General features: G+C 35.4%; 1 protein-coding gene and 1 long non-coding RNA gene across 9 annotated transcripts in view; both read right to left on the reverse strand.

Annotated features, from left to right (window-relative positions):
* RASAL2 (RAS protein activator like 2) overlaps positions 1-24,181 on the reverse strand; it is a 371,400-nt gene that overhangs the window by 58,884 nt on the left and 288,335 nt on the right. For all 8 annotated transcript variants that reach the window (XM_032291299.1, XM_032291298.1, XM_032291297.1 and 5 more), the window contains one exon: positions 2,710-2,819. In XM_032291299.1, coding sequence (XP_032147190.1) covers positions 2,710-2,819 — 110 coding nt within the window. The remainder of the gene's footprint in view (positions 1-2,709; positions 2,820-24,181) is intronic.
* LOC116560098 lies at positions 12,614-14,238 on the reverse strand. Its single transcript, XR_004272784.1, has 2 exons — positions 13,060-14,238; positions 12,614-13,029 (listed from the first exon to the last, which is right to left on the reverse strand). It is a non-coding gene; the product is annotated as an uncharacterized LOC116560098 (long non-coding RNA).

Raw genomic sequence — 24,181 nt, forward strand, 5'->3', positions numbered from 1 at the left:
TTTTTTTTTTTTTTAAGAAGTGAAAGGTCTCACATATTTATTACTGAACCCAGGCAACCAAAACCTTCTACTTTTTTTTTTTTTTAACATGAATAATGGAAGCACTGTGGGTTATACTAACTAATGCCTTCATAACAGATACAGAAAGGAAACTGTTCAAACTTCTCCAGATGGCGGTGACATTTTTCAGCTTGATTTGGTAACACAACTGTGACCTTCAGACAGCATAAATATGTGTGCCATCGCATGTGTAATTTCTTACACACCAAGCTTGGTTCTTCTCCAATGTCCTTTTGGAGTTGAACCTGATTTTATTACCAGTTTTCATCCGAATCCACTGGGGAATGGGACGATTTTGCTTTTGTTTCTTGGCCAGGAATCGCTTAATCGCTTAATCCTGAAAGTCTTGTGAGAAGACATGGCGAGAATCGGAGTAAAGCACACATCACGATGGCGGAGAAAGGAAGAGAGGAGAGCTAATTTTTGTAATTTTAGTAGAGATGGGGTTTTACTATATTGGCCAGGCTGGTCTCGAGCTCCCGACTTTGTGATCTGCCTGCCTTAGCTTCCCAAAGTGCTGGGACTACAGGCGTGAGTGACCATGCCCGATCTGTATACCATTTTGAAAGAAGTGGTTGACTTCAGCAATTGATGCATCTGAACCAAGAAAATCAGAGGTCTTCAGAAAATACTTGTTCACACCTATAAGGCCACTAATTCAAAGAACTCAGCTGATCAATATCTTGTACCTTAGCTCTATTTCTGAGTGTTCACATGATCTGAAGACAAGACTCTTCTTTTAAAAATGGTAACACATTCAAGCTCTATTGAGTACATCCCTATACAAAAATAAAGTTTTTTTGAAAAATATCTGTACAGAAAACCTCTGCTATTCAAATGGAGTTGATAAATTAAAAGGGTTACTTAACATTTGAGATTTACTAGCACTTTTTTATTGTGCTGTACTTAAGAAAGACTTTGCTATTGATTAAAGCATAACAGCATAAAAGTCACAAATAATACATTTAGATTACTGGAAAGGCTAAAAATATAGTAACTATATAATAGCAAAACAAGAAACTCTGGGAGAATATAATCTCTTGGTAATTCAATCAAGCAGTTCCCATGGGCAACCTAAAACAAAACGGAATAGGAGAGAGCTCTTTGTTTGAAATGAAGAGGGAAATATTTAGTGCAAGGTTAAAAAATAAGGTAAGCTTATAAAAAAAAAGTCTTGTCTCCCAAGTTTCCATATGATGTTGCAGAGTTTAAGACACTGGCTATTGAATTGGGAGTGTTTTATTTGCTGCACAACATATTTGTTCTTAAGAATCAAAAATCTGAAAAAAATTACTATTCTATTTTTTTGAGATATTCATAAAATGCTTTGATTTCCTGGAATTATGAAAATGATAGAATAATAGGAAACTAAGAAAAGTATTTTAAAAATCATTTTTTATGATTACCTTAAAACAAAGAAGTATAAAAGAGATAATAATAACATAAATACACATACTGCAAATTGGGCTGACTTGCAAATTTCACAGAGCACCTTTAATTTGGTTCAAGAAGAGCTAATAAAGCAATAGTCCCTCATCAAGTCCCTTCATTTACAAAATAAAGACAGTAATCATCTGCTTGGCAAATCTATAATTTTATTTCTGTTTTCCAGGTAGATAACTGAAAACAAAGTCACTTACTGAAAACAAAACAAAACAAAACCCATAAATAAGAGTATCACATATGAGAGGCAGACCTGAGTTCAAAGCCCAGCTCTACTACTTACTAGCTATGTGACCCTGGGCAAGTTTCTCAAACTGTTTATGCCTCAGTTCCTCATCTTTTAAATGACAATAATAGTATCTGGGGTTGATGCATTACATGAGAGACTACATTTAACATGTATGGCATAGAATAAGTACTTAATAAATACTGGTGGCGATAATGATGTGCTAATGCCGATACCACAAGCACTATTTCCAAAATTTTGAACATTATGGAGACATAACGTGTCAAAAATGTGTTAGCACACATTCAATGGTTTTCAAAGGGTATCACCCTTAGGGAGCTGTACATTTGAGGATTAGTCAAGCTAGTGGTCCTAATTATTGAAATCCATCCAGGCTTCCTTTTCAGCACATGTCTTCTAGTTGTAATTACAAACCAACAAGGCCGATTTCATATGCTGTACATACAGAATGTAGCAGTAAAAAGCAGGGACTCGACCCAAACTGCGCAAGTTCAAATACCATAGCCCTGGGTAAGATCATTTAACCTCTCTGTGCTTCAGGTTCTTCATCTATCAAATGGTGATGATATAACATTTATCATATAGGGTTATTATAAAGATGAAACAAGATAACAACAGTATGAAGCATCCCGTGACAGTGCTGAAACTTTTTAGCTATCATAAATCATTATTCTTTATAGTCATTCTACCAAAAACAAAATAAATGATACACCTCTCACCATTATAACTTGATTCTATAGAAACCGCTTAACAAACTCTCCAATATTATAAGATTCTTAAACTGGCTGAGTAGTTGAGTCAATATTTTGTATCTTGCCTTAATATGAACAAGACATAAAAGTCACTTTTTTATTGTATTTTTCTATTTGTCATTGATTCAAATTCAGAAAAGACCAAAATGCCTTAACAAAATTCACTCTCAAACTGCTTTTTTTGTTTTAAGAAAGTTAACCTCCTACCTGTCATCTGTATTGCGAAGGGATGGGAGCCGAAAGCTCGTGTTTCTGTCAAGCTTTGACTGGCTTTTGGTCCTTTTGATGGAGCCTTTCAGGCGCTTGCTGAAGAATCCCTAGAAGGAAAGGCAGAAGATGATGGGAGAGAGAACGAAAAGGGAACCTTATTCTTCCACACTACCTTTGCAAAAGGTATTTAGATTTTTACAGTAAAGACCAGAAATAGAACCTAGCTTTTAAGTTTTTTAATTTTGTAAATAATAGTTGCTTGAAACCACCTGGCAATGTGATGAGAAAATTTTCTTCTGTGATAACTGAGATAATTAAACTTTCTGACAGCACCTAATTTCTTATTTCTCAATTTTTACATTAGCTATGGGAGAAGAACTTCCTATTTTACTGGTAGATTTCTAAAAGCACAACAAGCTAACATAGACAAATATATTCTTTCTATGAAGATGGTACCAGCCATAGACAAATATATTCTTTCTATGAAGATGGTACCAGCAATTTCAATAGAAATGACATCCAGTGCTTTCCTAAAATAAGGGAAAACAGGCAAAGAAAATGGCATGTGCAAAGATCCCCAGGTGAGAAGGTACTTGGCACATTGGAGGAATTAAAAGATACTGATAGAAGAGAAAAAGCGTAGCTCTAAGATATGTAAAAAGGAGTTAACTAAGTTGTAAAATATTATATACTGGTGGTCTCAGAAGCATTAAAACTTGGTCTATGTCACCTTGAATATGGCATTGTAAACTTAAGTACTGAATGTGGCTAAATTATTTTAAAGTGAAGTATGGATCACTTATGAAATTGTTAAAGTATCCAGACGTTAACTTTGTTAATAAAGTGCTTTACGGTCTTTGGCCCTGCCTGCTGCCTGCCAGTTTTACCAAACTATCCAGAGTTCCCTGAACATCTTCCTAGACTCTGTACCTGGCAAATAATGAGCACTCAACAAAAATTTGTTGAATAAAAGGTTAAATGCAAAAATGAATGATGATGGTCACTACTTTCAAGAAATTTACAATTCTATCACTGGCAGGTGAAAAAACGTCTTATAGAAGCATATTAAAGTTTCTCAGCCAGGCACAGTGGTTCGCATCTGTAGTCCCAGCATTTTGAAAAGGCTAAGCCGAGACGATAGCTTGAGGCCAGGAATTCAAGACCAGCCTGGGCAACGTGGCAAGATCCCATCTCTACAAAAATAAAATTAAAAAAAAACTTAGCTAGCCGTGGTAGCATATGCCTTACTCCCAGCTACTCAGGAAGCTGACGTGGGAGGAATGCTTGAGCTCAGGAGTTCAAGGCTGCAGTGAGTGATGGCTGACTGCACTCCAGCCAGGGCAACAGAATGAAACCCTAACTCAAAAAAATAAATAAATAAAATAAAATTTCTCAAGCAAAGATTCTAATTCAAAGAAAAATATTTTGTCACATGGAGAATGACTCTAATTACCTTGAGATGAATATCATTTTATATAAGCTGTGTAAAATAAACATTTCTGTAAGGAAGAAAAAGAAATACTAGGCCAATATTAGCACATCAAATCTTTTATATTCCTCTAGTAACTACCAAAGCCTGCTGTTTTGGGGTGAAGGCTATCTTAATCAGGATAAGCTAGGTTATGCTTATCTAATTATTCTCGCAATCTTAGTGGCATAAAATATGTTACATGTCCACGAGCAGGTCAACTGAGGGGGTGGGATCTTGTCTAGGCTGTTGTTACTCAGGAACTTAGGCTAAGGGAGGCTCCGTATCTGCACTTCTACAGTTTTTTGCAGCAGGATAAAGGTAAAATAGCAAATTATGTACATGTACTAGCTCTTAAAGCTTCATGTAACTTCTGGTCTCATTTCACTGACAAAACAATCACATGACCATATCTAACTTCAATGGGAGAAGATATACATACAACTACCAGGTACTCTGAAAGGGAACTGAAAGTATTTGGTGAACATCAGTATTGGCTACCACAGTGCTTTACCAAGTCAACTGTTTTTTAAACATGTAGACATTGCTCCTTTCAATAGAGAAAAATGGAAACTTACTCAAATCAGAAGCAGAACTATTCAGATTACTGAAAGAAAATACTTATAATGTTATAGCCTATTGTTCTTGTCACCCAAGGAGTAAGTGCAAAAACTCCTAGTATATATCATATAGACCTGTTTTTACTGTTTTTTACTGCAGCTTATTATAGGTATGTAGAAATTGACTGGAGGTTAGGGGGAAAGGCTCAATGTGAAGATGATGAGGACGAAGATCTTCATGATTCACTTGCACTTAATAAATAGTAAATAGTATATTTTCTCTTCCTTATGATTTTCTCAATGACACTTTCTTTTCTCTAGTTACATGCAAATTTTCAACTGCACAAACCCCCATGTTATTCAAGAGTCAACTGTACAATCTTGATGTCATTAGGGAGAGTCACTGTCATTAGTCATAGTCATTAGTACATAAAGGCAAAGGTTTTATACACTATTTTCTATGACTCAATCAGAATGAGTCACCACATTTGCTAATAAATGTAGTCAGCAAGCCAGACTTAAGTTTACAGAACTGTAATAGGATTGTTTAGCATTGGTTCAAAAACCTAGGTTGAGATTCAGGCCAAGAAGTCTACCAAAAATCAGACATAAATACATTACATTTCTTTCTTTTTTTTTTTTTTTTATTGATACTGAGTCTCAGACTCTGTCACCCAGGCTGGAGTGCAGTGATGTGATCTCGGCCTAGTGCAACCTCCGCCTCCCAGGTTCAAGTGATTCTCCTGCCTCAGCCTCCAGAGTAGCTGGGACTACAGGTACCTGCCACCATGCCCAGCTAATTTTTGTGTTTTTGGTAGAGACAAGGTTTCCCCATATTGGCCAGGCTGGTCTTGAACTCCTGACCTTGTGATCCACCTGCCTTGGCCTCCCAAAGTGCTGGGATTACAGGCTTGAGCCATCACACCCAGCCACATAAATACATTTCTAATGAAAATATAGTTAAGCATTTGACTGAGACACTATTAGTAGATGTTCACTCATCTAGTAATTTAATTCTACCTTTTTATGGCACATATATACCTCATATGACACAATATGATACATGTATTTAATAAAATTTATGTATATTTGTTATAGAGAACTCTACTAAGAGTTGTAAGGAAATCAAAGATAAACAAACTCTGCTCTCAAGGAAATTGCCACTTAATACAGAATTTAGACACTAAATATAAATTTAAACGCAGGCTTATTAGTAGACTGGACATGGCTGAAGAAAGAATCTCTCTCTAAGCATGAGGAAATATCAATACAAACATCCAAAACAGAAAAGCAAGCAGAACAAACAAAATTAACCCAGAAAAGAATATCCAAAGACTAAAGGACAGCTACAAAAGGCATAATGTGTATAATGGGAATACCAAAAAAAGAAAAGAGAAAGAAACAGAAGAAAATCAGAAACAATAATGACTGAGAATTTTCCCAACTTAATATACCAAACCAAAGATCCAGGAAGCTCAGAAAATACTAAGTAGCATAGATGTCAAGAAACCCCCCAAAATCTCCCAAAAGAAAAAAACCCCAAAATGCCAAAACTACACTGAGGCATGTAATTTTCAAACTACAGAAAATCAAAGAGGAACGAAAATAAGAATTACATTTGGCTTCTCCTCAGAAACTATACAAACAAGAGGAGAATGGAGTGAAATATTAAAGTGTTGAGAAGAAAAAAAAAACCCAAACTACCAACCTAGAATTCTATAACCTGCAAAACTATCCTTCAAAGGTGAAGGTGAAATAAAGCTTTCACATACATGAAAAAATTGAGGAAATTTTTTGCCAGTAGACCAACCTTGCAAAGAATGTTTAAAGAAGTTCCTTAGAGAGAAAGAAAACAATATAGTTCAGAAATTGGTCTTTCATAAGAAAAGGAAGAGTATAGAATAAGTGAAAATAAAATAAAATATTTTATTTTTCTTAACTGATTTAATATCAAAGTAATAATAGCAATGCATTCAATTATGTATGCTTATGTATATAATATATATTCTTATGTATACTTATATGTAAGTGAAATGAGTATCAATTATGCAAATGATAAGATGGAAGAATTAAGATTATTTTATTATAAGATACTCATACTATCTATGAAGTTGTATAGTGTTACATGAAAGTGAACTTAGGTTAGTTATAAATTTATATTGCAAATTCTAGGGAAACCATTAAATTTTTTAAAAAATAAGAATAACTGATATGCTAAGAAAGGAGAGAAAATGGAATCAAAGAAATCACTCAACAAAATCATGAAAGTTTATAAACAATGGAAGACAAAAATAAGGACACAGAACAAAGGCAACAAACAGAAAACAGTTAACAAATATGGTTAGAAATCCAACTAAATCAATAATCACTTTGAATGTCAACAGTCTAAATATACCAGTTAAAAGAGATTGTCAGTGTAGATCAGAAAACAAGACCCAACTATATATCATCTACAATAAATTCACTTTAAAGATAAAGGCACCTAAAGATTAATAGTAAATGGCGAGAAAAAATGTACTATGCCAACATTAATCAAAAGAAAGCAGGCATTACTATATTAATTTCAGACAGAGCAGATATTAGAGCAAGAAAGCATACCAAGGATAAAGAAGGGCATTATATAATGATAAAGGGGTCAATTCTCCAAGAAGACAGCCTTAATGTGTATATGCCTAATAACAGAGTGTTAAGAGACATGAGGCAAAACTGGTAAGAGTTGCTAGGAGAAATAAATAAATCTATTATAGTTGAAGATTGCAACACCTCTCTATCAGAAGTGGACAGATCTAGCAGGCAGAAAATCAGTCAGGACATAGTTGAACTCCAAAATACCATTTAATCAAGTGAATATAATTGACATCTATAGACTGCTTTATATCCAACAACAGCAGAATATAGATTCCTCAAGTTTATATGGAACATTCATCAAGACAGATCAAATTCTAGGTATAAAACATACATTAATAAATTTAAAAGAATAGAAATCATACAATGTGTTCTTTCAGACCACAATGGAATTAAACTAGAAATCAGTAATAGAAAGATGACTAGAAAAATCCCAAAATATGTGGGGATTAAACAACATTCTAAACACATGGATCAAAGAAGAAATCTCAAGAGAAATTTAAAAATACTTTGAACTGAACAAAATAAAAATGAAAACATAACATCAAAATTTTGTGGGATGCAGTGAAAACAGTGCTAAGAGGAAAATTTATAGCACTGAATGCATATACTAGAAAAGAAGGAAGATCTAAACCCAATACTAAGTTTGTACCTTAGGAAACTAGAAAAAAAAAAAAAAAAGAGCAAATTAAATCCAAAGAAAACACAAGAAAAGAAATAAAAATTAGTTCATAAATCAGTGAAACTAAAAACAATAAATCAATAGAGAAAATCAATAAAATAAAAAGCTGGTACCTTATGAAGATTAAAAAAAAAATCTGTAAGTCTCTAGCCAGGCTAACTAAGAAAAAAATAGAGAGGACCCAAATGACTAATATTAGAAATAAAAGAGGGGACATCACAACATGTCCGATAGACATTAAAATGATAAAAAAGGAATACTATGAACAACTCTATGTCTATACTATGAACAACTCTATGTCTACAAATTGGATAATCTAGGTGAAGCAGACTAATTCCTTGAAAGACACGATCTGCCAAACTTATACAGGAATAGACAATATGAATAGGCCTATATATATTAAAGAAATTGAATCAACAATTAATAACCTTACAAAACAGAAACACCAGACCCAGATGGGTTCCACTGGTGAATTCTATGAAACATTAAAGGAAGAAATGATACCAATTCTCTACAATGTCTTTCAGAAGATAGAAGCAAAGGGAGTACTTCTTAACTTAGTTCTGGATTCACAGCAAAACTGAGTAGAAGATACAAAGATTTCCAGTATTCCTCTCCTACCCTCTACACATTGACATCATCATCACCCACATTCCACAGTTTACTTTAGGATTTGTTATTGGTGTTGTGCATACTATGGGTTAGGACAAATGAACGGTGACATGCATCCACCATTACAGTATTATGCAGAGAATATTTACTACTGAAAAAAATCCTCTGTGCTCTGCCTATTCATCCCTCAACACCTCCCACATCTTGACCCCTGGCAAACAGTGATCTTTTTACTGATTTCCAGTTTTACCTTTTCTAGAATGTCATACATAGTCCCCCACTTAAGATGGTTTGAACAATTTTATTGATTTATGATGGGTTTATCAGGACATTAAATAGTTTTCAATTTAGGATATTTTTTACTTACGATGGGTTTATTGGGACATAACCCCATTGTATGTCAAGGAGCATCTGTGGTTGGAATCATACTGCAGCATTTTTAGATTGCCTTGTTTTACTTAGTAATATGTACTTAAGGTTCCTCTGGGTCTGTTCCATTTTTGTTTTTTTCTGCAGTCTTTTTTTTTTTTTGCTTTCAGTCTTGCCAGTTTCTACTGAGATATCCTCAAGCTTAGAGATTCTTTCCTAAATTGTGTCCTGTCTACTAATATCCTCATAAAAGGCATTCTTCATTTCTGCTACAGTGTTTTTGATTTCCGGCATTCCTTTTGGTTCTTTTTTATAATTTCTCTCTCTCTTCTTATATTGCGCATCTGTTCTTGCATGCTATCTACTTTATCCATTAGAGCCCTTAGTATATTAATCATAATTGTTTTGAATTTCTGGTCGATAATTTCAATATTATCTGAGGTTGGTTCTGATGCTTCCTCTGTCTGAGGATGGTTCTGAGGCTTACTCTGTGTCTTTAAAGTGTGTTTTCTGCCTTTTAGCATGTTCTGTAATTTTTTTTCTTGCTAGCTGGATATGATGTACTAGGTGAAAGAACTGCAGTAAACAAGCCTTTAGTAATGTAGTGGTAAGGTGGGGGAAAACATTCTGAAGTCCTGTGATTAGATCTCAGTTTTTTAATGAGTCTCTGTTTCTGGACTGTGAACTTCACAAGTGCTTCTCAGTGCCTCTCACCCCACCCACTCCATTTAGGTAGAAGAAAGAAAGCTAGAGAGGACTGGAATTGAGTAATTTCCCTTCCTTCTTATCAGTTAGGCTCTGGTTAGTTTCTTCTGAGAGCAGACTTTCTTAAGGAAAGCAGAATAGGCCAGGTGCGGTGGCTCATGCCTGTAATCCCAGCACTTTGGGAGGCTGAGGTGGGCGGATCACCTCAGGTCAAGAGTTCAAGACCAGCCTGGCCAACATGGCGAAACCCCGTCTCTACTAAAAATACAAAAATTAGCCAGGCATGCTGGCATGTGCTTGTAATCCCAGCTACTCAGGAGGCTGAAGCAGGAGAATCACTTGAACCTGGGAGGTGGAGGTTGCAGTGAGCAGAGATCGTACCACTGCACTCCAGCCTGGAGACAGAGCAAGACTTCATCTTAAAAGAAAAAGGAAATGAAAAGAAACAAAAAGAAAAAGAGAATGCTCTGGTGCATTTCAAAGCAGCTCCTTTTCCCACTCCCTGTTGGAAAAATGAGGGAAATTTTCTCAGATATTCACTGTGAGAACCTGGTAGGACTCCAGGAGTAAAATTTCTAAAAATTGTGGCCTCCCCATTAATGAATACTCCTGCAGTTTTTCTCTCTCAGACTTGGCCACACTAAGCCTCCAGCAATTTATAAATTAAAGTTGAGGCTTTCCTATCCGGAAACAAGAAATCTTGCATTTAAACTTCTGAGGGGATGGTATAGTGTTGTATTTACCTTAACATCTACCACAGTGTTTAAGCTTTAGTAAGTCCTCAATAAATATATACATAAAATTATGGCCGATTTAGGAACACAGATAAGGAAAAGGTTAAGATGGCAGAGAATGGTCAGTAACACTTCATGGAAGTAGTGAAACCTTTTAAAATTTTGTTGCTGTCTCCTTGACGTAAGTGAAGCATAGTTTTAACCTGAGAAACTGTTTTCCCAGAGCCCTATTTAGTTGAAGTTTTTCGTTCTCCATTACCCAATATTCAATGGTACTCAGGAAGAGGTAGCTGGACTTTATCTAGCTTACCATCATTGTTTCCAAACTGATATTCCATTAAATCGTGGAGTAAATACATATTTTTTGAAGTACATGCCATCTTGATTTAGGATTCTTCATCTCTCTTTCACTTTCCTTTGTTCATTAAGAACTTTAACTCCTAGCTTGTAATATTTCTGTCTCTTAACACCATGCTAGAAAATAACCAATAGTGATGTATGGTACCCTAGCTTCATCCTTGACTCCATTACTCAGTATCCTCCCCTCTGACACTTGCTTTTTTTTTTTTTTTTTTTTTTAACATGAGGCAGTTTATTAACAGAAAATATTTTGAGGAGTCTTGTTCACAGATGGCAAGCCCCCTTCCTGTGGATGCTGTCAGAGGGGATGGGGATGACATCCTCAATCCACCCAATCTTTACACCCAAGGGGGCAAGGGCTCTGAGGGCTGACTGGACCCCAGGTCTAGGCATCTTGGTCCTATGTCCTCCTGTGGCCTGGAGTTTGATGTGTAGGGCAGTGTCACCAGTTCCTTACGCCTCTGGGCCACATCCTGGGCAGCCAACATAGCAGCATATGGAGAGGATTCATCTGGATCTGCCTTTACCTTCATCTCACCAGTCACATGACAGATGGTTGCTTTGCCAGAAAGATCAGTGACAAGAACAAAAGTGTCACTGAAGGATGCAAAGATATGGCAGACACCAAATACATTCTCTCCTTCAGCCACCTGAGGTGTGCCATTTTTGCATGTCGTCTCTCCACCCACTCATTTTCTTAAATTTAATTTTTATTTTTATTGAATAGTTTTAGGGGAACAGGTCGTGTTTGATTGAAAGGAAAAGTTCTTTAGTGGTGATTTGTGAGATTTTGGTGTATCCATCATCCGAGCAGTGTAGACCATATCCTATGTGTAGCCTTTTATCCCTCACGCCCCACCCTTCCTCCCAAGTCCCCAGAGTCCATTATATCATTCTTTTTTTTTTTTCATTATATCATTCTTATGCCTTTGTGTCCTCACAGCTTAGCTCCCACTTATAAGTGAAAACATACAATGTTTGGTTTTCCATTGCTGAGTTACTTCACTTAGAATAATGGTCTCCAACTCTGTTCAGGTTGCTGTGAATGCCATTATTTTGTTTCTTTTTGTGACTGAGTAGTATTCTGTGGTGTGTGTGGGTGTGTGTGTGTGTGTGTGTGAATGTATGTATGTGTATATATATATATAGTTCCTGAGTATTCCATGGTGTGTGTGTATACACACATACCCCCCCCACATTTTCTTGATCCACTCAGTTGATAGGCATTTAGACTAGTTCTATATTTTTGCAATTGCGAATTGTGTTACTATAAACGTGTGTGCAAGTGTCTTTTTCCTATGGCTTCTTTTCATCTGGGTAGATACCGAGTAGTGGAATTGCTAAGTCAAACAGCAGTTCTACTTTTAATTCTTTAAGGAATCTCTAAACTGTTTCCATAGTGGGGGCACTAGTTTACATTCCCACCAGCAGTGTAAAAGTGTTCCCTTTCCACCACATCCACGTCAACATCTGTTATTTATTTTATTTTTAATTATGGCCATTCTTGCAGGAGTAAGGTGGTACCTCATTGTGGTTTTGATATGCATTTCCCTGATAATTAGTGATGTTGAGCATTTTTTTTTCATATTTGTTGGCCATGTATATCTTCTTTTGAGAATTGTGCATTCATGTCCTTTGCTCACTTTTTGATGAGGATATTTGTTTTTTTTCTTGCTGATTTGAGTTCCCTGTAGATTCTGGATATTAGTCCTTTGGCAGATGCATGATTTGCAAACATGTTCTCCCATTCTGTGGGTTGTCTATTTACTGATTCTAATTTATTTTTCTGTGCAGAAGCTTTTCAGTTTAACTAGGTCCCATCTATTTACCTTTGATTTTGTTGCATTTGCTTTTGGGTTCTTGGTCATGAACTCTTTGCCTAAGTCAATGTCTAGAAGAGTTTTTCCAGTGTTATCTTCTAGAATTCTTATGGTTTCAGGTCTCAGATGTAAGCCTTTGATCCATCTTGAGTTGATTTTTGTATAAGGTGAGAGATGAGGATCCTGCTTCATTCTTCTACATTTCAGCCACACACTCTTTTATCTACACACTAGATCTTATCATCATTCAGAGATCCTCCATCTCAGATATCTTAAACAGTAATTTTTTTCTGATTTTTCTCCCTAATCACATGTCTTTCATATATCTCTTTCTCCACAAGAACCTATTCTTCAACCTAGAAACCTCTACTTTCTGGACCACCTCATTTTCAACCTCCACTTTCTAGGCCACCTCATTTTCTCCCTGTCCCTTGTTTTTTTCCTGTTCTCTTTTCCTTCTCCCTAGATTCCATAGCTAATCATCTGAAGCTATTTATTTACCAACACTTTCCATTTTTTTAATGATTAGTTATCAAAAATAAGAATTAAAACAATGTTTAAGTCAATCTTCCTGGTGCCATGACAAAGCTCTTTAGGAAGACCACATAGCTGTATAGGATGAAACCACAAAAAATTCACTGTTTCCAAGCTTGGCTTGGCTTGGTTTCTACTATCCCTCCATTTTAGACCAACCATGTACTGAGCCTTCCAGCATTATCCTCTTCTGAGAAACAACAAAGTACATGTCATGCCCAGTTGCCCATTGTCCCTTCTGAACAATTCCTTACAGTTTCAGGTCACTATGCTTTGTGTCATGCAATCCTTCTTCCCTGGATGCATCTGACTGATCAAGGTATGTGTAATTAACCCAAAGGTACCTAAAAGCAGCTAAGAATGGCCCTGGTAAGAGTTCTGCCTGTAGGATATAGTATCATCTGGTAACTACTTAACCATTCCAGCCAGATCCCTGGTCATTCCCCTTTATACTTTATCCTCTACTAACTCAAAATACCTGTAATTCTCTATATTCACCATGTATGTTTGCCACTGCTCGTATTCTCTTCCTTCTCCCTGGCTGGATCATCCTTTCTGATTGAGTTTAGGAATAATCTCTTCTGGGTTGTCTTTTTGACATGCCCTGACCCTGCTCTTGATTACAGGCTCGCTCCTCCTCAGTGCTGCCAAGCATTTATAGAGAGCTAGCCTTACATTTAGGACAGTGCATGCCCACTTATTTGTCATCCTCACTAAATGCTGCAATCTTTGTGTTTCCAGGGTAGGTTTGATATCTGGTATTTCGTGGGGGCTCAAAAATTGCTTTCAGAACTGAAAAAATGTACACAGTATGTTCTCAGATCATCTGAGAACTCACTTACTCATTATCATGAGAACAGCATAGGAAAAATCCTCCCCCATGATCCAATCTTCTCCCACCACCTCCCATGGTTTAAAAGTGTGGCACTTCACCCCTTGCTCTCCCTTGCCTCCATGTGAAGAATGTCCTTCTTCTCCTTCCGCTATAACTGTTAAGTTTCCTGAGGCCTCCTAGTTATGCTTCCTGTTAAGGCTGTGGAACTGTGAGTCAATTAAACCTCTTTTCTTTATAAATTACCCAGTCTCAGGTAATTTTTTATAGTAGTGTGAAAACAGACTAATACAGAAGGTGTATGACTTTCCCAAGTTCACACAGATGCTAAATGGCAGAGGAGAACTTTGACCGTAGGCAACCTCACACTGGAACCCTTTCTTTTTAACCACTGTTCTATATGAATTCTCGACACTCTAGTGCCCCATTAAATACTTTAAGTGTTATAACATAACTTATTTTCACCATATGTATTATATGTAACTTCTACAAATACCTTATTATAGAATTACTTATCATAAATAGCCAGAAATGTAATATGACAATTCAAAATGAGGGTAAAAAAAGCAAAACAAACAAACAAACAAAAAACAAAACCCAAAAAACAAAAAACTATCAGTGTGTCATTTGACTTACAAGAATTTGCCCCTAGGATTCCCTTATTGAAATGGCTTTTACATGTAACTGATTCTGTGGTTACTAAGTATAAAATAAAAAAATCCAAATATAAAATTTAAAAATAGGTGGATGCCAAGAGGAAAATGCTTTTTTCTCTTTTACATAGTTATGATATCCATGCCTTATAAAAATGTGAAGAATGTGAATAACGTTCCTTTAAGTGTATTCTAAAAATCCAACAGAATAAATGGAAACTAAAGAAAGAAAGAATGTAAATAAACTGATTTCACCCTTCTGACACCAATCTAATCTGAAAGCATACTAATAAACACTCAAAACAAATCCTACCCTATCCAATTTTTTGAAATGCTGTTGCTACCATTTATAATTCTTAAAATAGTAAAAAGCTCATCATTAAAAAAAAAGCTATATTGTCATAGCAATTGATACAACTAAAGTGACTTAATTAGTTGGTACTCATTATTTTCTTTCAAAATAAGGTTTAAAATTAGCAACTGTCAGTGAAAGAAAAAGCCAAATACTGCCTTTCTTTGGAGCTTGGTAAATGTTAAGACAATGATAACTAAAGTTGTTGGCCACCTGCAAATTGGAGTATTCCCTGAAGACTGAACTCAGCTAGCTGGGAATGACTGGTAACTGAAATAAAACTGCTGCTATGCAACTGCTCTCAGAAGCCTCAGTGGGGGTAGTAAGGGACAATGCTTGCCGGCATCCTAGCACTGCCGCATTCCCTTAAGACAGGGAGAAGTGGAGACAGAGTAACATGTCATCACCTTTCACACAAAAAATACAGGGATGTGCAACAAAACCCTGCTTTAATTCTGCTTGAGACCTTTTCACATCAGTGACCACACAAGGGATTAAGACAATGTTATAGCAATTCTAAGTGATTAAGTATTTTTAAATGGCAATTTCTCAAAATGTTATCTGATTCACAATAAGAAAATGCCACATGTCAACTAGAAAGGACCCAGGTGAAAATTGTTTTCAGTCTTGCTTTTCAGGTTTTAGTTTATTAGTAAATTAAAAACCTCCATGTATTTTACATATTGTAGTTCATTTTATCATGGATTGTAATTACTTGAGAAAAAAAGCTGTGTCATATATAAAAAATTCCCTTCCTTGCTTTCCTAATATAACTTAGAAACTTGTAGATAGTCACTAGATTAAAACAGAATTCTAAAAACTTAACAAGGAAAAAGGAGGAGAGTAACTAAAATCATTAAAGTCTACTTTGTAGTCTTTATATTTTACTTAGTTTATCTTCTGGTTATTTGGGAGTCCAAACAGGAAGGGAAACTGTAGATGACAAGAATAACAACAAGAAATAGTTGTAAAGTGCATTATAATTTAGTTTCAGTAGAGTTTATCCCCTAGTAGGTTTTTTTCTTTTTTCTTTTATTTTTTCCCCAAATTTAAGCACCAAAAGGAAAGAGGAAAGCTTCTGTCATAAAGCACAATTATTTTTCTAGCTGGGATCTAATATATTATAATTTTTGGGATCAAGGCACAGTGATCTACATTTTTAAGAAGGATTCAATGTGATTCTTTTTTAATTAAGCAAACTAAAACTTTTATTATGAAACTTTTAAACATACAAAGCACAGAAGTTAATAAACACATATCCATTAATCAGATCTAATTGATGTTGACATACTGATGTTATTATGCTATATTATGTATAATTACGTTAACATATAAAATATATATTATAGGTGTTATACGTTATAACATGTTAAAACACATATTGATATGTTAAGATTTGCTAGAGGGGGCCAATGGAAGATACAAGCATACTTTATTAACTAATTACATTCTTAGAAATTCATTTTCATGAATCTGTTATGCCAGATTTTTATTATCTTCTTGTTATATTATTTCAAACCTTTTATGTCCAACTTTTTACATATTTTGTTTTAAAACATGTCTTTCAAAACAGGTTTACCGAGGTGTGATTTACAAAAAACAAGTTACTATTTTTGCATGTACAGCTTGATGAGTTTTGACAAATGTATACTGTACTAATATAAGTGAGATACAGAACGTTTCTATCACCCCAAAAATGTCTTCATGCCTCTCTGTAGTCAGTCTCTTCCTCTCATCCTCGGTCCCTGGAAACCACTAATCTGAGTTGTCCCTATAGTTTTATCTTTTCCACAATGTCACATAAATGGAATTGGGCAGTATGTAGTTTTTTTCACTTAGCATAATGTTTTTCAAATTTATGCATGCTGTTGCATGTATAAGTAGTTTGCTACTTTTTATTCCATTGTATGAGTACACCAAAATTTGTTTAACCATTTGTCAACTCATGGACATTTGAGTTGTTTCCAGTTTTGGGATATTAATAAAGTTGCCATAAACATTTATGAACAAGTCTTTATGTGGACATATGGTTTGGGAACCACTGGATTAAAACCTTGGTTGGAAATTCACAAATAAAAAGAAGACATGAGAACTTCTTAAGGGGATGTTAATGAGGTAGAGTGGGGAAAGGACACTGACGAGGGAAGGAATCCTTGATTATTTTTCCTTTCGATATGAAGTAATTTTAGATTTATAAAAAATTTGGAAAAATAGCACAGTTTTCCTTTGCCCAGCTTCCTCTAATGTTATCATCTTATATAACCATAGTATGGTTATGAAAACTAAGAAATAAACACAGGTGTCATGCTGACCTAAACACAAGCGTAATTCTAATTTTTACCAGTTTTCCACTGTATTAGTTTTCAACTGCCATTATAACAAATTAACACAAATGTGATTTAAACAGTACAAATTTATTACCTTACAGTTCTGTAGGTCAGAAGTCCAACACAGGTCTCATGTGGCTAAAATCGAAGTGTCAGCAGGTCTGCATTCCTTTCTGAAGATCTAGGGGAAAATCTGTTTCATGCCTTTTCAAGTTTGTAAAGGCCACTCACATTCCTTGGCTCATGGCCTTTCCTCCGTCTTCAAAGCCAGTAATGTTGCATCTCTATGAAAGTGTTTCAGCTTTTAAGGCCTCGTGATTATAGACTGGATCTATCTGGATACCTTAGGATAATCTTCCTGTCTCAAGGTTCTTAGCCTTAATCCTATCTGCAAAAGTCACTTTTGCCACATAAGATAATATATAAACAATTTCCATGTATTAGGATGTGGACATCTTGGGAGATGTGGGAGGACCCACTATTCTACTTTTTACATATAGTTTAATTGCCCTCTTATCAAAGTGCATATAGGTTGTTTACATTATTTTGCAATTAAAAAAGTGCTGCATAAATAACTTTGTGCATATGTATTTTCATAATGGTGGAGACGTATCTTCAGGTTGGATTCCTAGAAATGGGATTGCCGGGTCAAAAGGTAAGTGTATATGTAATCTTGCCAAATCCCCTCTAGAAGGGTTGTACCAGTTTGCCTTCCCTTCAGCAATGTATGAGAGTGTCTGTTTCCCACAACCTTGTCAACAGAATTTGTTGTCATCCTTTATAGTTTTTGTCAGACTAAAAAGGTGAAATAATATTTCTGCATGAAATAATATGCTGCATAAAATTTTTTTACCTATTACCTATTCATGTCTTTCTTTTCTTCAGTTTTCCTATTGGGTCTTAGTCACTTGTCCCTTAATTTTTTTTTTTTTTTCCAGACGGAGTCTTGTACTATTGCCTGGGCTGGAGTGTAGTGGCACCATCTCTGCTCACTGCAACCTCTGCCTCCTGGGTTCAAGCGATTCTCCTGCCTCAGCCTCCCGAGTAACTGGGATTACAGGTACCCACCACCACGGCTGGCTAATTTTTTGTATTTTTAGTAGAGATGGAGTTTCACTATGTTGGCCAGGCTGGTCTCGAACTCCTGACCTCGTGATCTGCCCACTGTGGTCTCCCAAAGTGCTGGAATTACAGGCATGAGCCACCACTCCCGGCCTTAATAGTTTCTTAGATGTTGTAAATATTTTCTCCCAATTTATTCATTGGTTGTCTTTTAACTTTAACTTTCTTATATTTTTTGTCATGTAATTATTAAACTTTTTTTTTGTATAATCAAATTTATCAATCTGTTTTTAAAAAATTGCCTCTGGCTTTTCAGCAACCACTATAGAAAGTTTTTCCCTGCATTAAGGTTAGAGAATTCATCCATGTTTTCTACTAGATATGCTTTGTTTTTGTTTTCACATTTTAGATCCCTAATCCATTTGGAGTTCAGTCTTGTGTAAGGTATGAGATACACATGTAATATTATCTTTTTTCACATGGTTACTCAGTTGTCCTTGTGTCATTTATTTCAAATAACAATTCCTGAGGAAACTATTCTTAATAGGACTTAAGTCTCTCTCACTTCTGATTGTCTAAACTTTTTATTTATACTACTGTTTTCCCCTGTCTTGACCTATAATTAATTCTATTCCTATTTCATACTCCCTATGAATCTTAACTCCTGAAGGCAAACAGAAAAGAAACACATTGAGCTCATCTTTGTATTTCTGGTGTTTCTGTAGTGCTTAGCATATAGTGGGCTACTTAATATGTATTTGCAGAATGCTGATAACGATTAACATGAATTATTAAGAAAAGCTGAATTCACTCAAGAAAGTAGGGAAATAATTACTACGTAGGAGAGAAAACTCTCAAAATTATTAAAACAACACAAAATCTGGTGGTTAAGGAAGAAGAATTTAATATCTGGAAAATTCACTCCTGTAGAACACTTCAGTTCCTAATAATGGGTGTACACTGATTTTTTAAAAAATTTTTATTATAAATTGACATAATTATATAATATAATACTCCACAGAGTACAGTATGTTGATTTTCTTAATTCTAACAGAGACTGTGCTAATCTGATTCAAGTTAACGAAATATGAATATTAAGGATGATGGCTTTAAGGAATATAATAATGAGAAATGATGGGTCAAAACAAAGACCTCAAAGTGAGGTCTATTAGCCTATTGGACAGTCTCCCTAAGATAACTTATCTTAGAAGGCCTGAAAAAGCAATAGATAATATAATGTGAAATACATTTTTTTCACTGTCAGGGGAGATGGACTAGTTGAATTTAATTGAAGTTTTCCATCTCTCATTTCTAGGACTCTAAGAATAACAACATTAGAGATGGAGGAGCCTTTTGAGCCTATTAGTTATTGAAAAAGATAAAGTTATTACTGCCTCTGTTGAAACAAAATGTACTAAAAATCCATATTGTGGATGGTCGTGAGCAAAAGGTATAAGGTGAAACAATGTAATTACTCTTTACTAATGTCTATCAGGATAGGATATTTTTTCCCCCTAAGGATAAAATGAAGGGTGGAAGAAGGAGGGAAATATATTATTGAAAAGATTGTATTAGACATATTTATATTACTTCTAGAGGCCATTTCCTAACTATACTGTTTGTAATACTGCAAATAGTTTTTCCACTGTAAATTTAGGCATCACAATATTAACAAATTGGTCCTTAATATACATAATATATATATTGGTCCTTTTTTTTTTTTTAGATGAAGTCTCACTCTCATCTAGGCTGGAGTGCAGCGGTGTGATCTCAACTCACTGCAACCTCTGCCTCCCAAGTTCAAGTGATCTTCCTGCCTCAGCCTCCTGAGTAGCTGGGACTACAGACACATGCCACCATACATGGCTAATTTTTTCTATTTTTAGTAGAGACGGGCTTTCAACATGTTGGCTAGGCTGGTTTTGAACTTCTGACGTCAAGTGATCCACCCACCTTGGCCTCCCAAAGAGCTGGGATTTGGTGACTCTGCTGGGCATGGTGACTCTGCTGGGCATGGTGACTCATGCCTGTAATCCCAGCACTTTAGGAGACTAAGGCAGGAGGATTGCTTGAGCCCAGGAGTTTGACACAAGCCTGGGAAACATTAAGTAGGACCCTATCTCTCTAAAAGTTTAAAAAAAATTAGCCAGGTGCAGTGGCATGCACTTGTGATTCTAGCTACACAGCTGAGGTGGGAGGTTCACTTGAGCCTGGGTGGTTGAGGCTGTAGGGAGCCATGATCATGCCACTGCTGCCCAGCCTGGGTGATAGAGGAAGACCCTGTCTAAAAATAAAAAAATAAAAAGAATAGATGCAACTTTTCTGAAGATCAATCACTAAGATCTTTGAGATGGCAACCATACAGCATTAAACTTCATGCATAGAACCTTTGTGTATATCCCAAAAGTTGTGCAACCATCACCACAGTCTAATTCCTGAGTATTTTCATTAACGAAAAAGAAACGCCACGCCCATCAGCAGTCACTTCCCGTTTCTCCCTCACCCACCTCATGAGAAACACTTATCTCTTTTTGGTCTGTATAGATTTGCCTATTCTGAACATCTCATATAAATGGAATCATACAGCATGTGGCCTTTTGTGTATGGCTTCTTTCACTTAGCATAATATTTTCAAGGTTTATTCATGTTGTGTCACGTATGAGAATCTCATTCCTTTCTCATGGCCAAATAAGAAGCCATTGTATGGCTAAATAGTATTCTGTTTATCTGTTCTTCAGTTGACAGACATTTGAGTTATGACTACTTTGTGGCTATTACAAATAATGCTGCTATAAACATCTGTGTACATTTTATGTGGACATATATTTTCAATTTTCTTGTGTATATACCTAAAAGGAGAATTGCTAGGTCATATGGAAACTCTACATTTAACATTTTGAGGAGCTGTCAAAGTGCCTGTACCATTTTACATTCTAATTTCTCCATACTCTCACCAATACTTATTATCATCCCTCTTTTTGATTACAGCCATCTTATTGAGCATCAAGTGGTATTTCATTGTGGTTCTGATTTATATTTCCTTAATGACTAATGATGTTGAGCATCTTTTAATGTGTATATTGGCCACCTGTATATTTTATTTGGAGAAATGTCTATTCAAATTCTTCTAGAGCCTTTTCTTTTACCAGCTACTCAACAACTGACAAAAATTTTGTAGTGATATTATAATCAAATAATACTATTAGAGTGTGGTTTCTTTAAATTGAAATTAGTAGATGTTTAATATAAAAGAACCAAAACATTAAAAATCCAGTGGAATGGTACTGGCATTGGTTATGAAATTAAAGGGCCTTATGTAGAAAGGCATGACAAGGGTATTACTGTTTGCCAGCAATGCTCTTAACTTGCTAAGTATAAGTACAGCTGAGAAGAACAAAATTTTTTTTTTGCATAGCTAACTCTAGCTTAATTAAAAGGTGGCAAATTTTCTTTTCTACATCTCTGGCTTCTGAACTTCTGTAAAAGAGGAAAGCATCTGATATTAGTTATGTATATCAGTTAGTAGCTAATTATGCTCCCTTAAGTGGGCATTTGGCCTTCAAACTGTTTATTTCTCATTGTGAAATAAGAGGTCTTGTGTTTCTCCTTGCCCATTAAAGCTGAGGAGAAATATCTCTGCTTTGAGAGGAAAGGTGTTTACGGTCCATCATCTGTAAGAATGAGCTCTAAGTAAGTATATCTCATTCTCCCTCTCAAACAGCTCTCTTCTCCTGGGTAGGGTAAGTTGTTATCTCCAGTACTTAGTGCTGCTGCAAGCCCATTTCTAGGAATTACCACAGATTGAGGAGGGTTCCCCTCATTCTTTAATTCTTTCAAGTTTAGAGTCTTGACAGTATTTCCTAACCAAGCCACCAAGCCTGTTTCCTTTTCCTCCAGGTATTTGCCAATTCCCACTTTGTTCCCTTAAGGAGTTATATCTAACCTTATTCTTTTTTTTTCTCTTTGCTCCAAGACCCTTAGTCCTAAATTTTCTATCTTCTAAGATATTTATCATAAGTATTCTGATTATAAAATGACTTAAATATATAGTTAATATCTACAGCCCATAATTTTCTGACATCCCCATGATTATATGATTTCTACCTTTGGTAATAACATTTTCATAGACATATAATAATTATATTCATATTTATATATTCATACACATATACATATAAATATACTCTTCATTAAAAGAGGTCTCACTGGAGGGCAATCCTATTATAGATTTTAACTCTGTGTAGATGGTTAGTGAGAGGGAAGAAACACAAATAAAGAGTCTTTAAGTATCATGAGAAATAAGTTTTAAGTATCTTCCTGGAATACAATAACAATGAAAATACAAAAGTTGGAACTGTATTGCAGCTTGGATGCTATGAATTGAATTTCAACATTTTACCCTGAAATCTGAGATTTTTAGGGTGGTCAGAAGTAAATCAAGTATTTTGTAAATTTACATTGGTCATCTGAAATGATCATGGCAAACACATAGAAGGGCAATAAACAGGCAATGCTGCAATTAGTAAGTGAGTAACAAAGGCCACTGAGAAAATAATGCTTCTTAGTTTCTTATGTCAGACTTGAAGGTAGGAAAGAAAGCACTGATATTCACAGGTAAGACACTGACTAAAATGTGTTCCTAATATTTTATCAATCATTTAGACACATGGTTTACCACCCTAGCTGCATATTAGAATCATCTGGGAACCTTTTAAAAAATATAGAAGATGGGGCTCTAGTCTAGATATTCTGATTTAACTGGTCTGAGGTGGAGTCTAAGCATCAGTATATTTTTGAAGTTCCTTAGATGACTTTTATGTATGGCCAAAGTTGAAAACCACCAGTTTGGACTATGGACGGTTACTAGTTTTTATTAAACAGTGGACACGAAGCTTTCTATCTCTTTGTTTAACCTGGAAAAACACTTAATAGGATCTTATAGAGGATTCAAAACAGACACCAATAGCAACTGAGCCTGATAATCCTGATACTCAAGACACATTTCTTTTTACACAGGACTTTAACTTAATCTATATCTTATTTCCCAGGGCTTTACTTTCTTCTAAAAACTATGTAAAGGTTTGGTTTTTTGACAATGTTTTGTTTCTAGTGTATTAATTTGATTGGGAATGCTTAGGTGTCACAGTGACAAGAGCACAAAGACAGTTACACAGGAATATTCAGCTACTGACTTAGTTTAATTATGCTTTCTGGTTGTCTTGGCATAATTTTTGGTGCCTGAATTCTTTCAGAGCCAAGCTCACAGCAAACACAAATGAAGCAGCTGCAACTGTATTGTGTTATACTTACATGAAAGGCCAACTTAGACCATTGTGTTACGGAAATCGGAACACTAAGCCTAGCACCTGGTCCGGAACACAAGCAGCTCCCTCTTAGCCAAAGCCAAACTGATGGTATCATGTAAGTAGAAGTGATTAAAAAATAATAAATATCAATAGTCACTTTATAAATAGAGTACAAAGAAAGAAGCCTATTCCAAAATCTCAGGCATGTGAAACAAATATACACAATTATGAGATATAATCATTTCTTCTTTCTGAATCAAACTTAAGCATGTACCTGGATAACTTTTCATTATTTATTCGATTGTTCCTCACTATCCTAGTAATTTCATTTAAGTGAAAGTCTAGCACGATGTTAAAGAAAAAGTGAAAAATAATCTTTATAAGAGGAGAAAATATCAAATGACTAAAGTTGCTTTTGAAGAACAGTCAAAACTCAGATGTACAAAAACACTGTGAATTTATACATAT

This window comes from Sapajus apella, unplaced genomic scaffold, assembly GCF_009761245.1.
Source record: "Sapajus apella isolate SASKATOON/1434 unplaced genomic scaffold, GSC_monkey_1.0 scaffold25, whole genome shotgun sequence".
Lineage (NCBI taxonomy): Eukaryota > Metazoa > Chordata > Mammalia > Primates > Cebidae > Sapajus > Sapajus apella.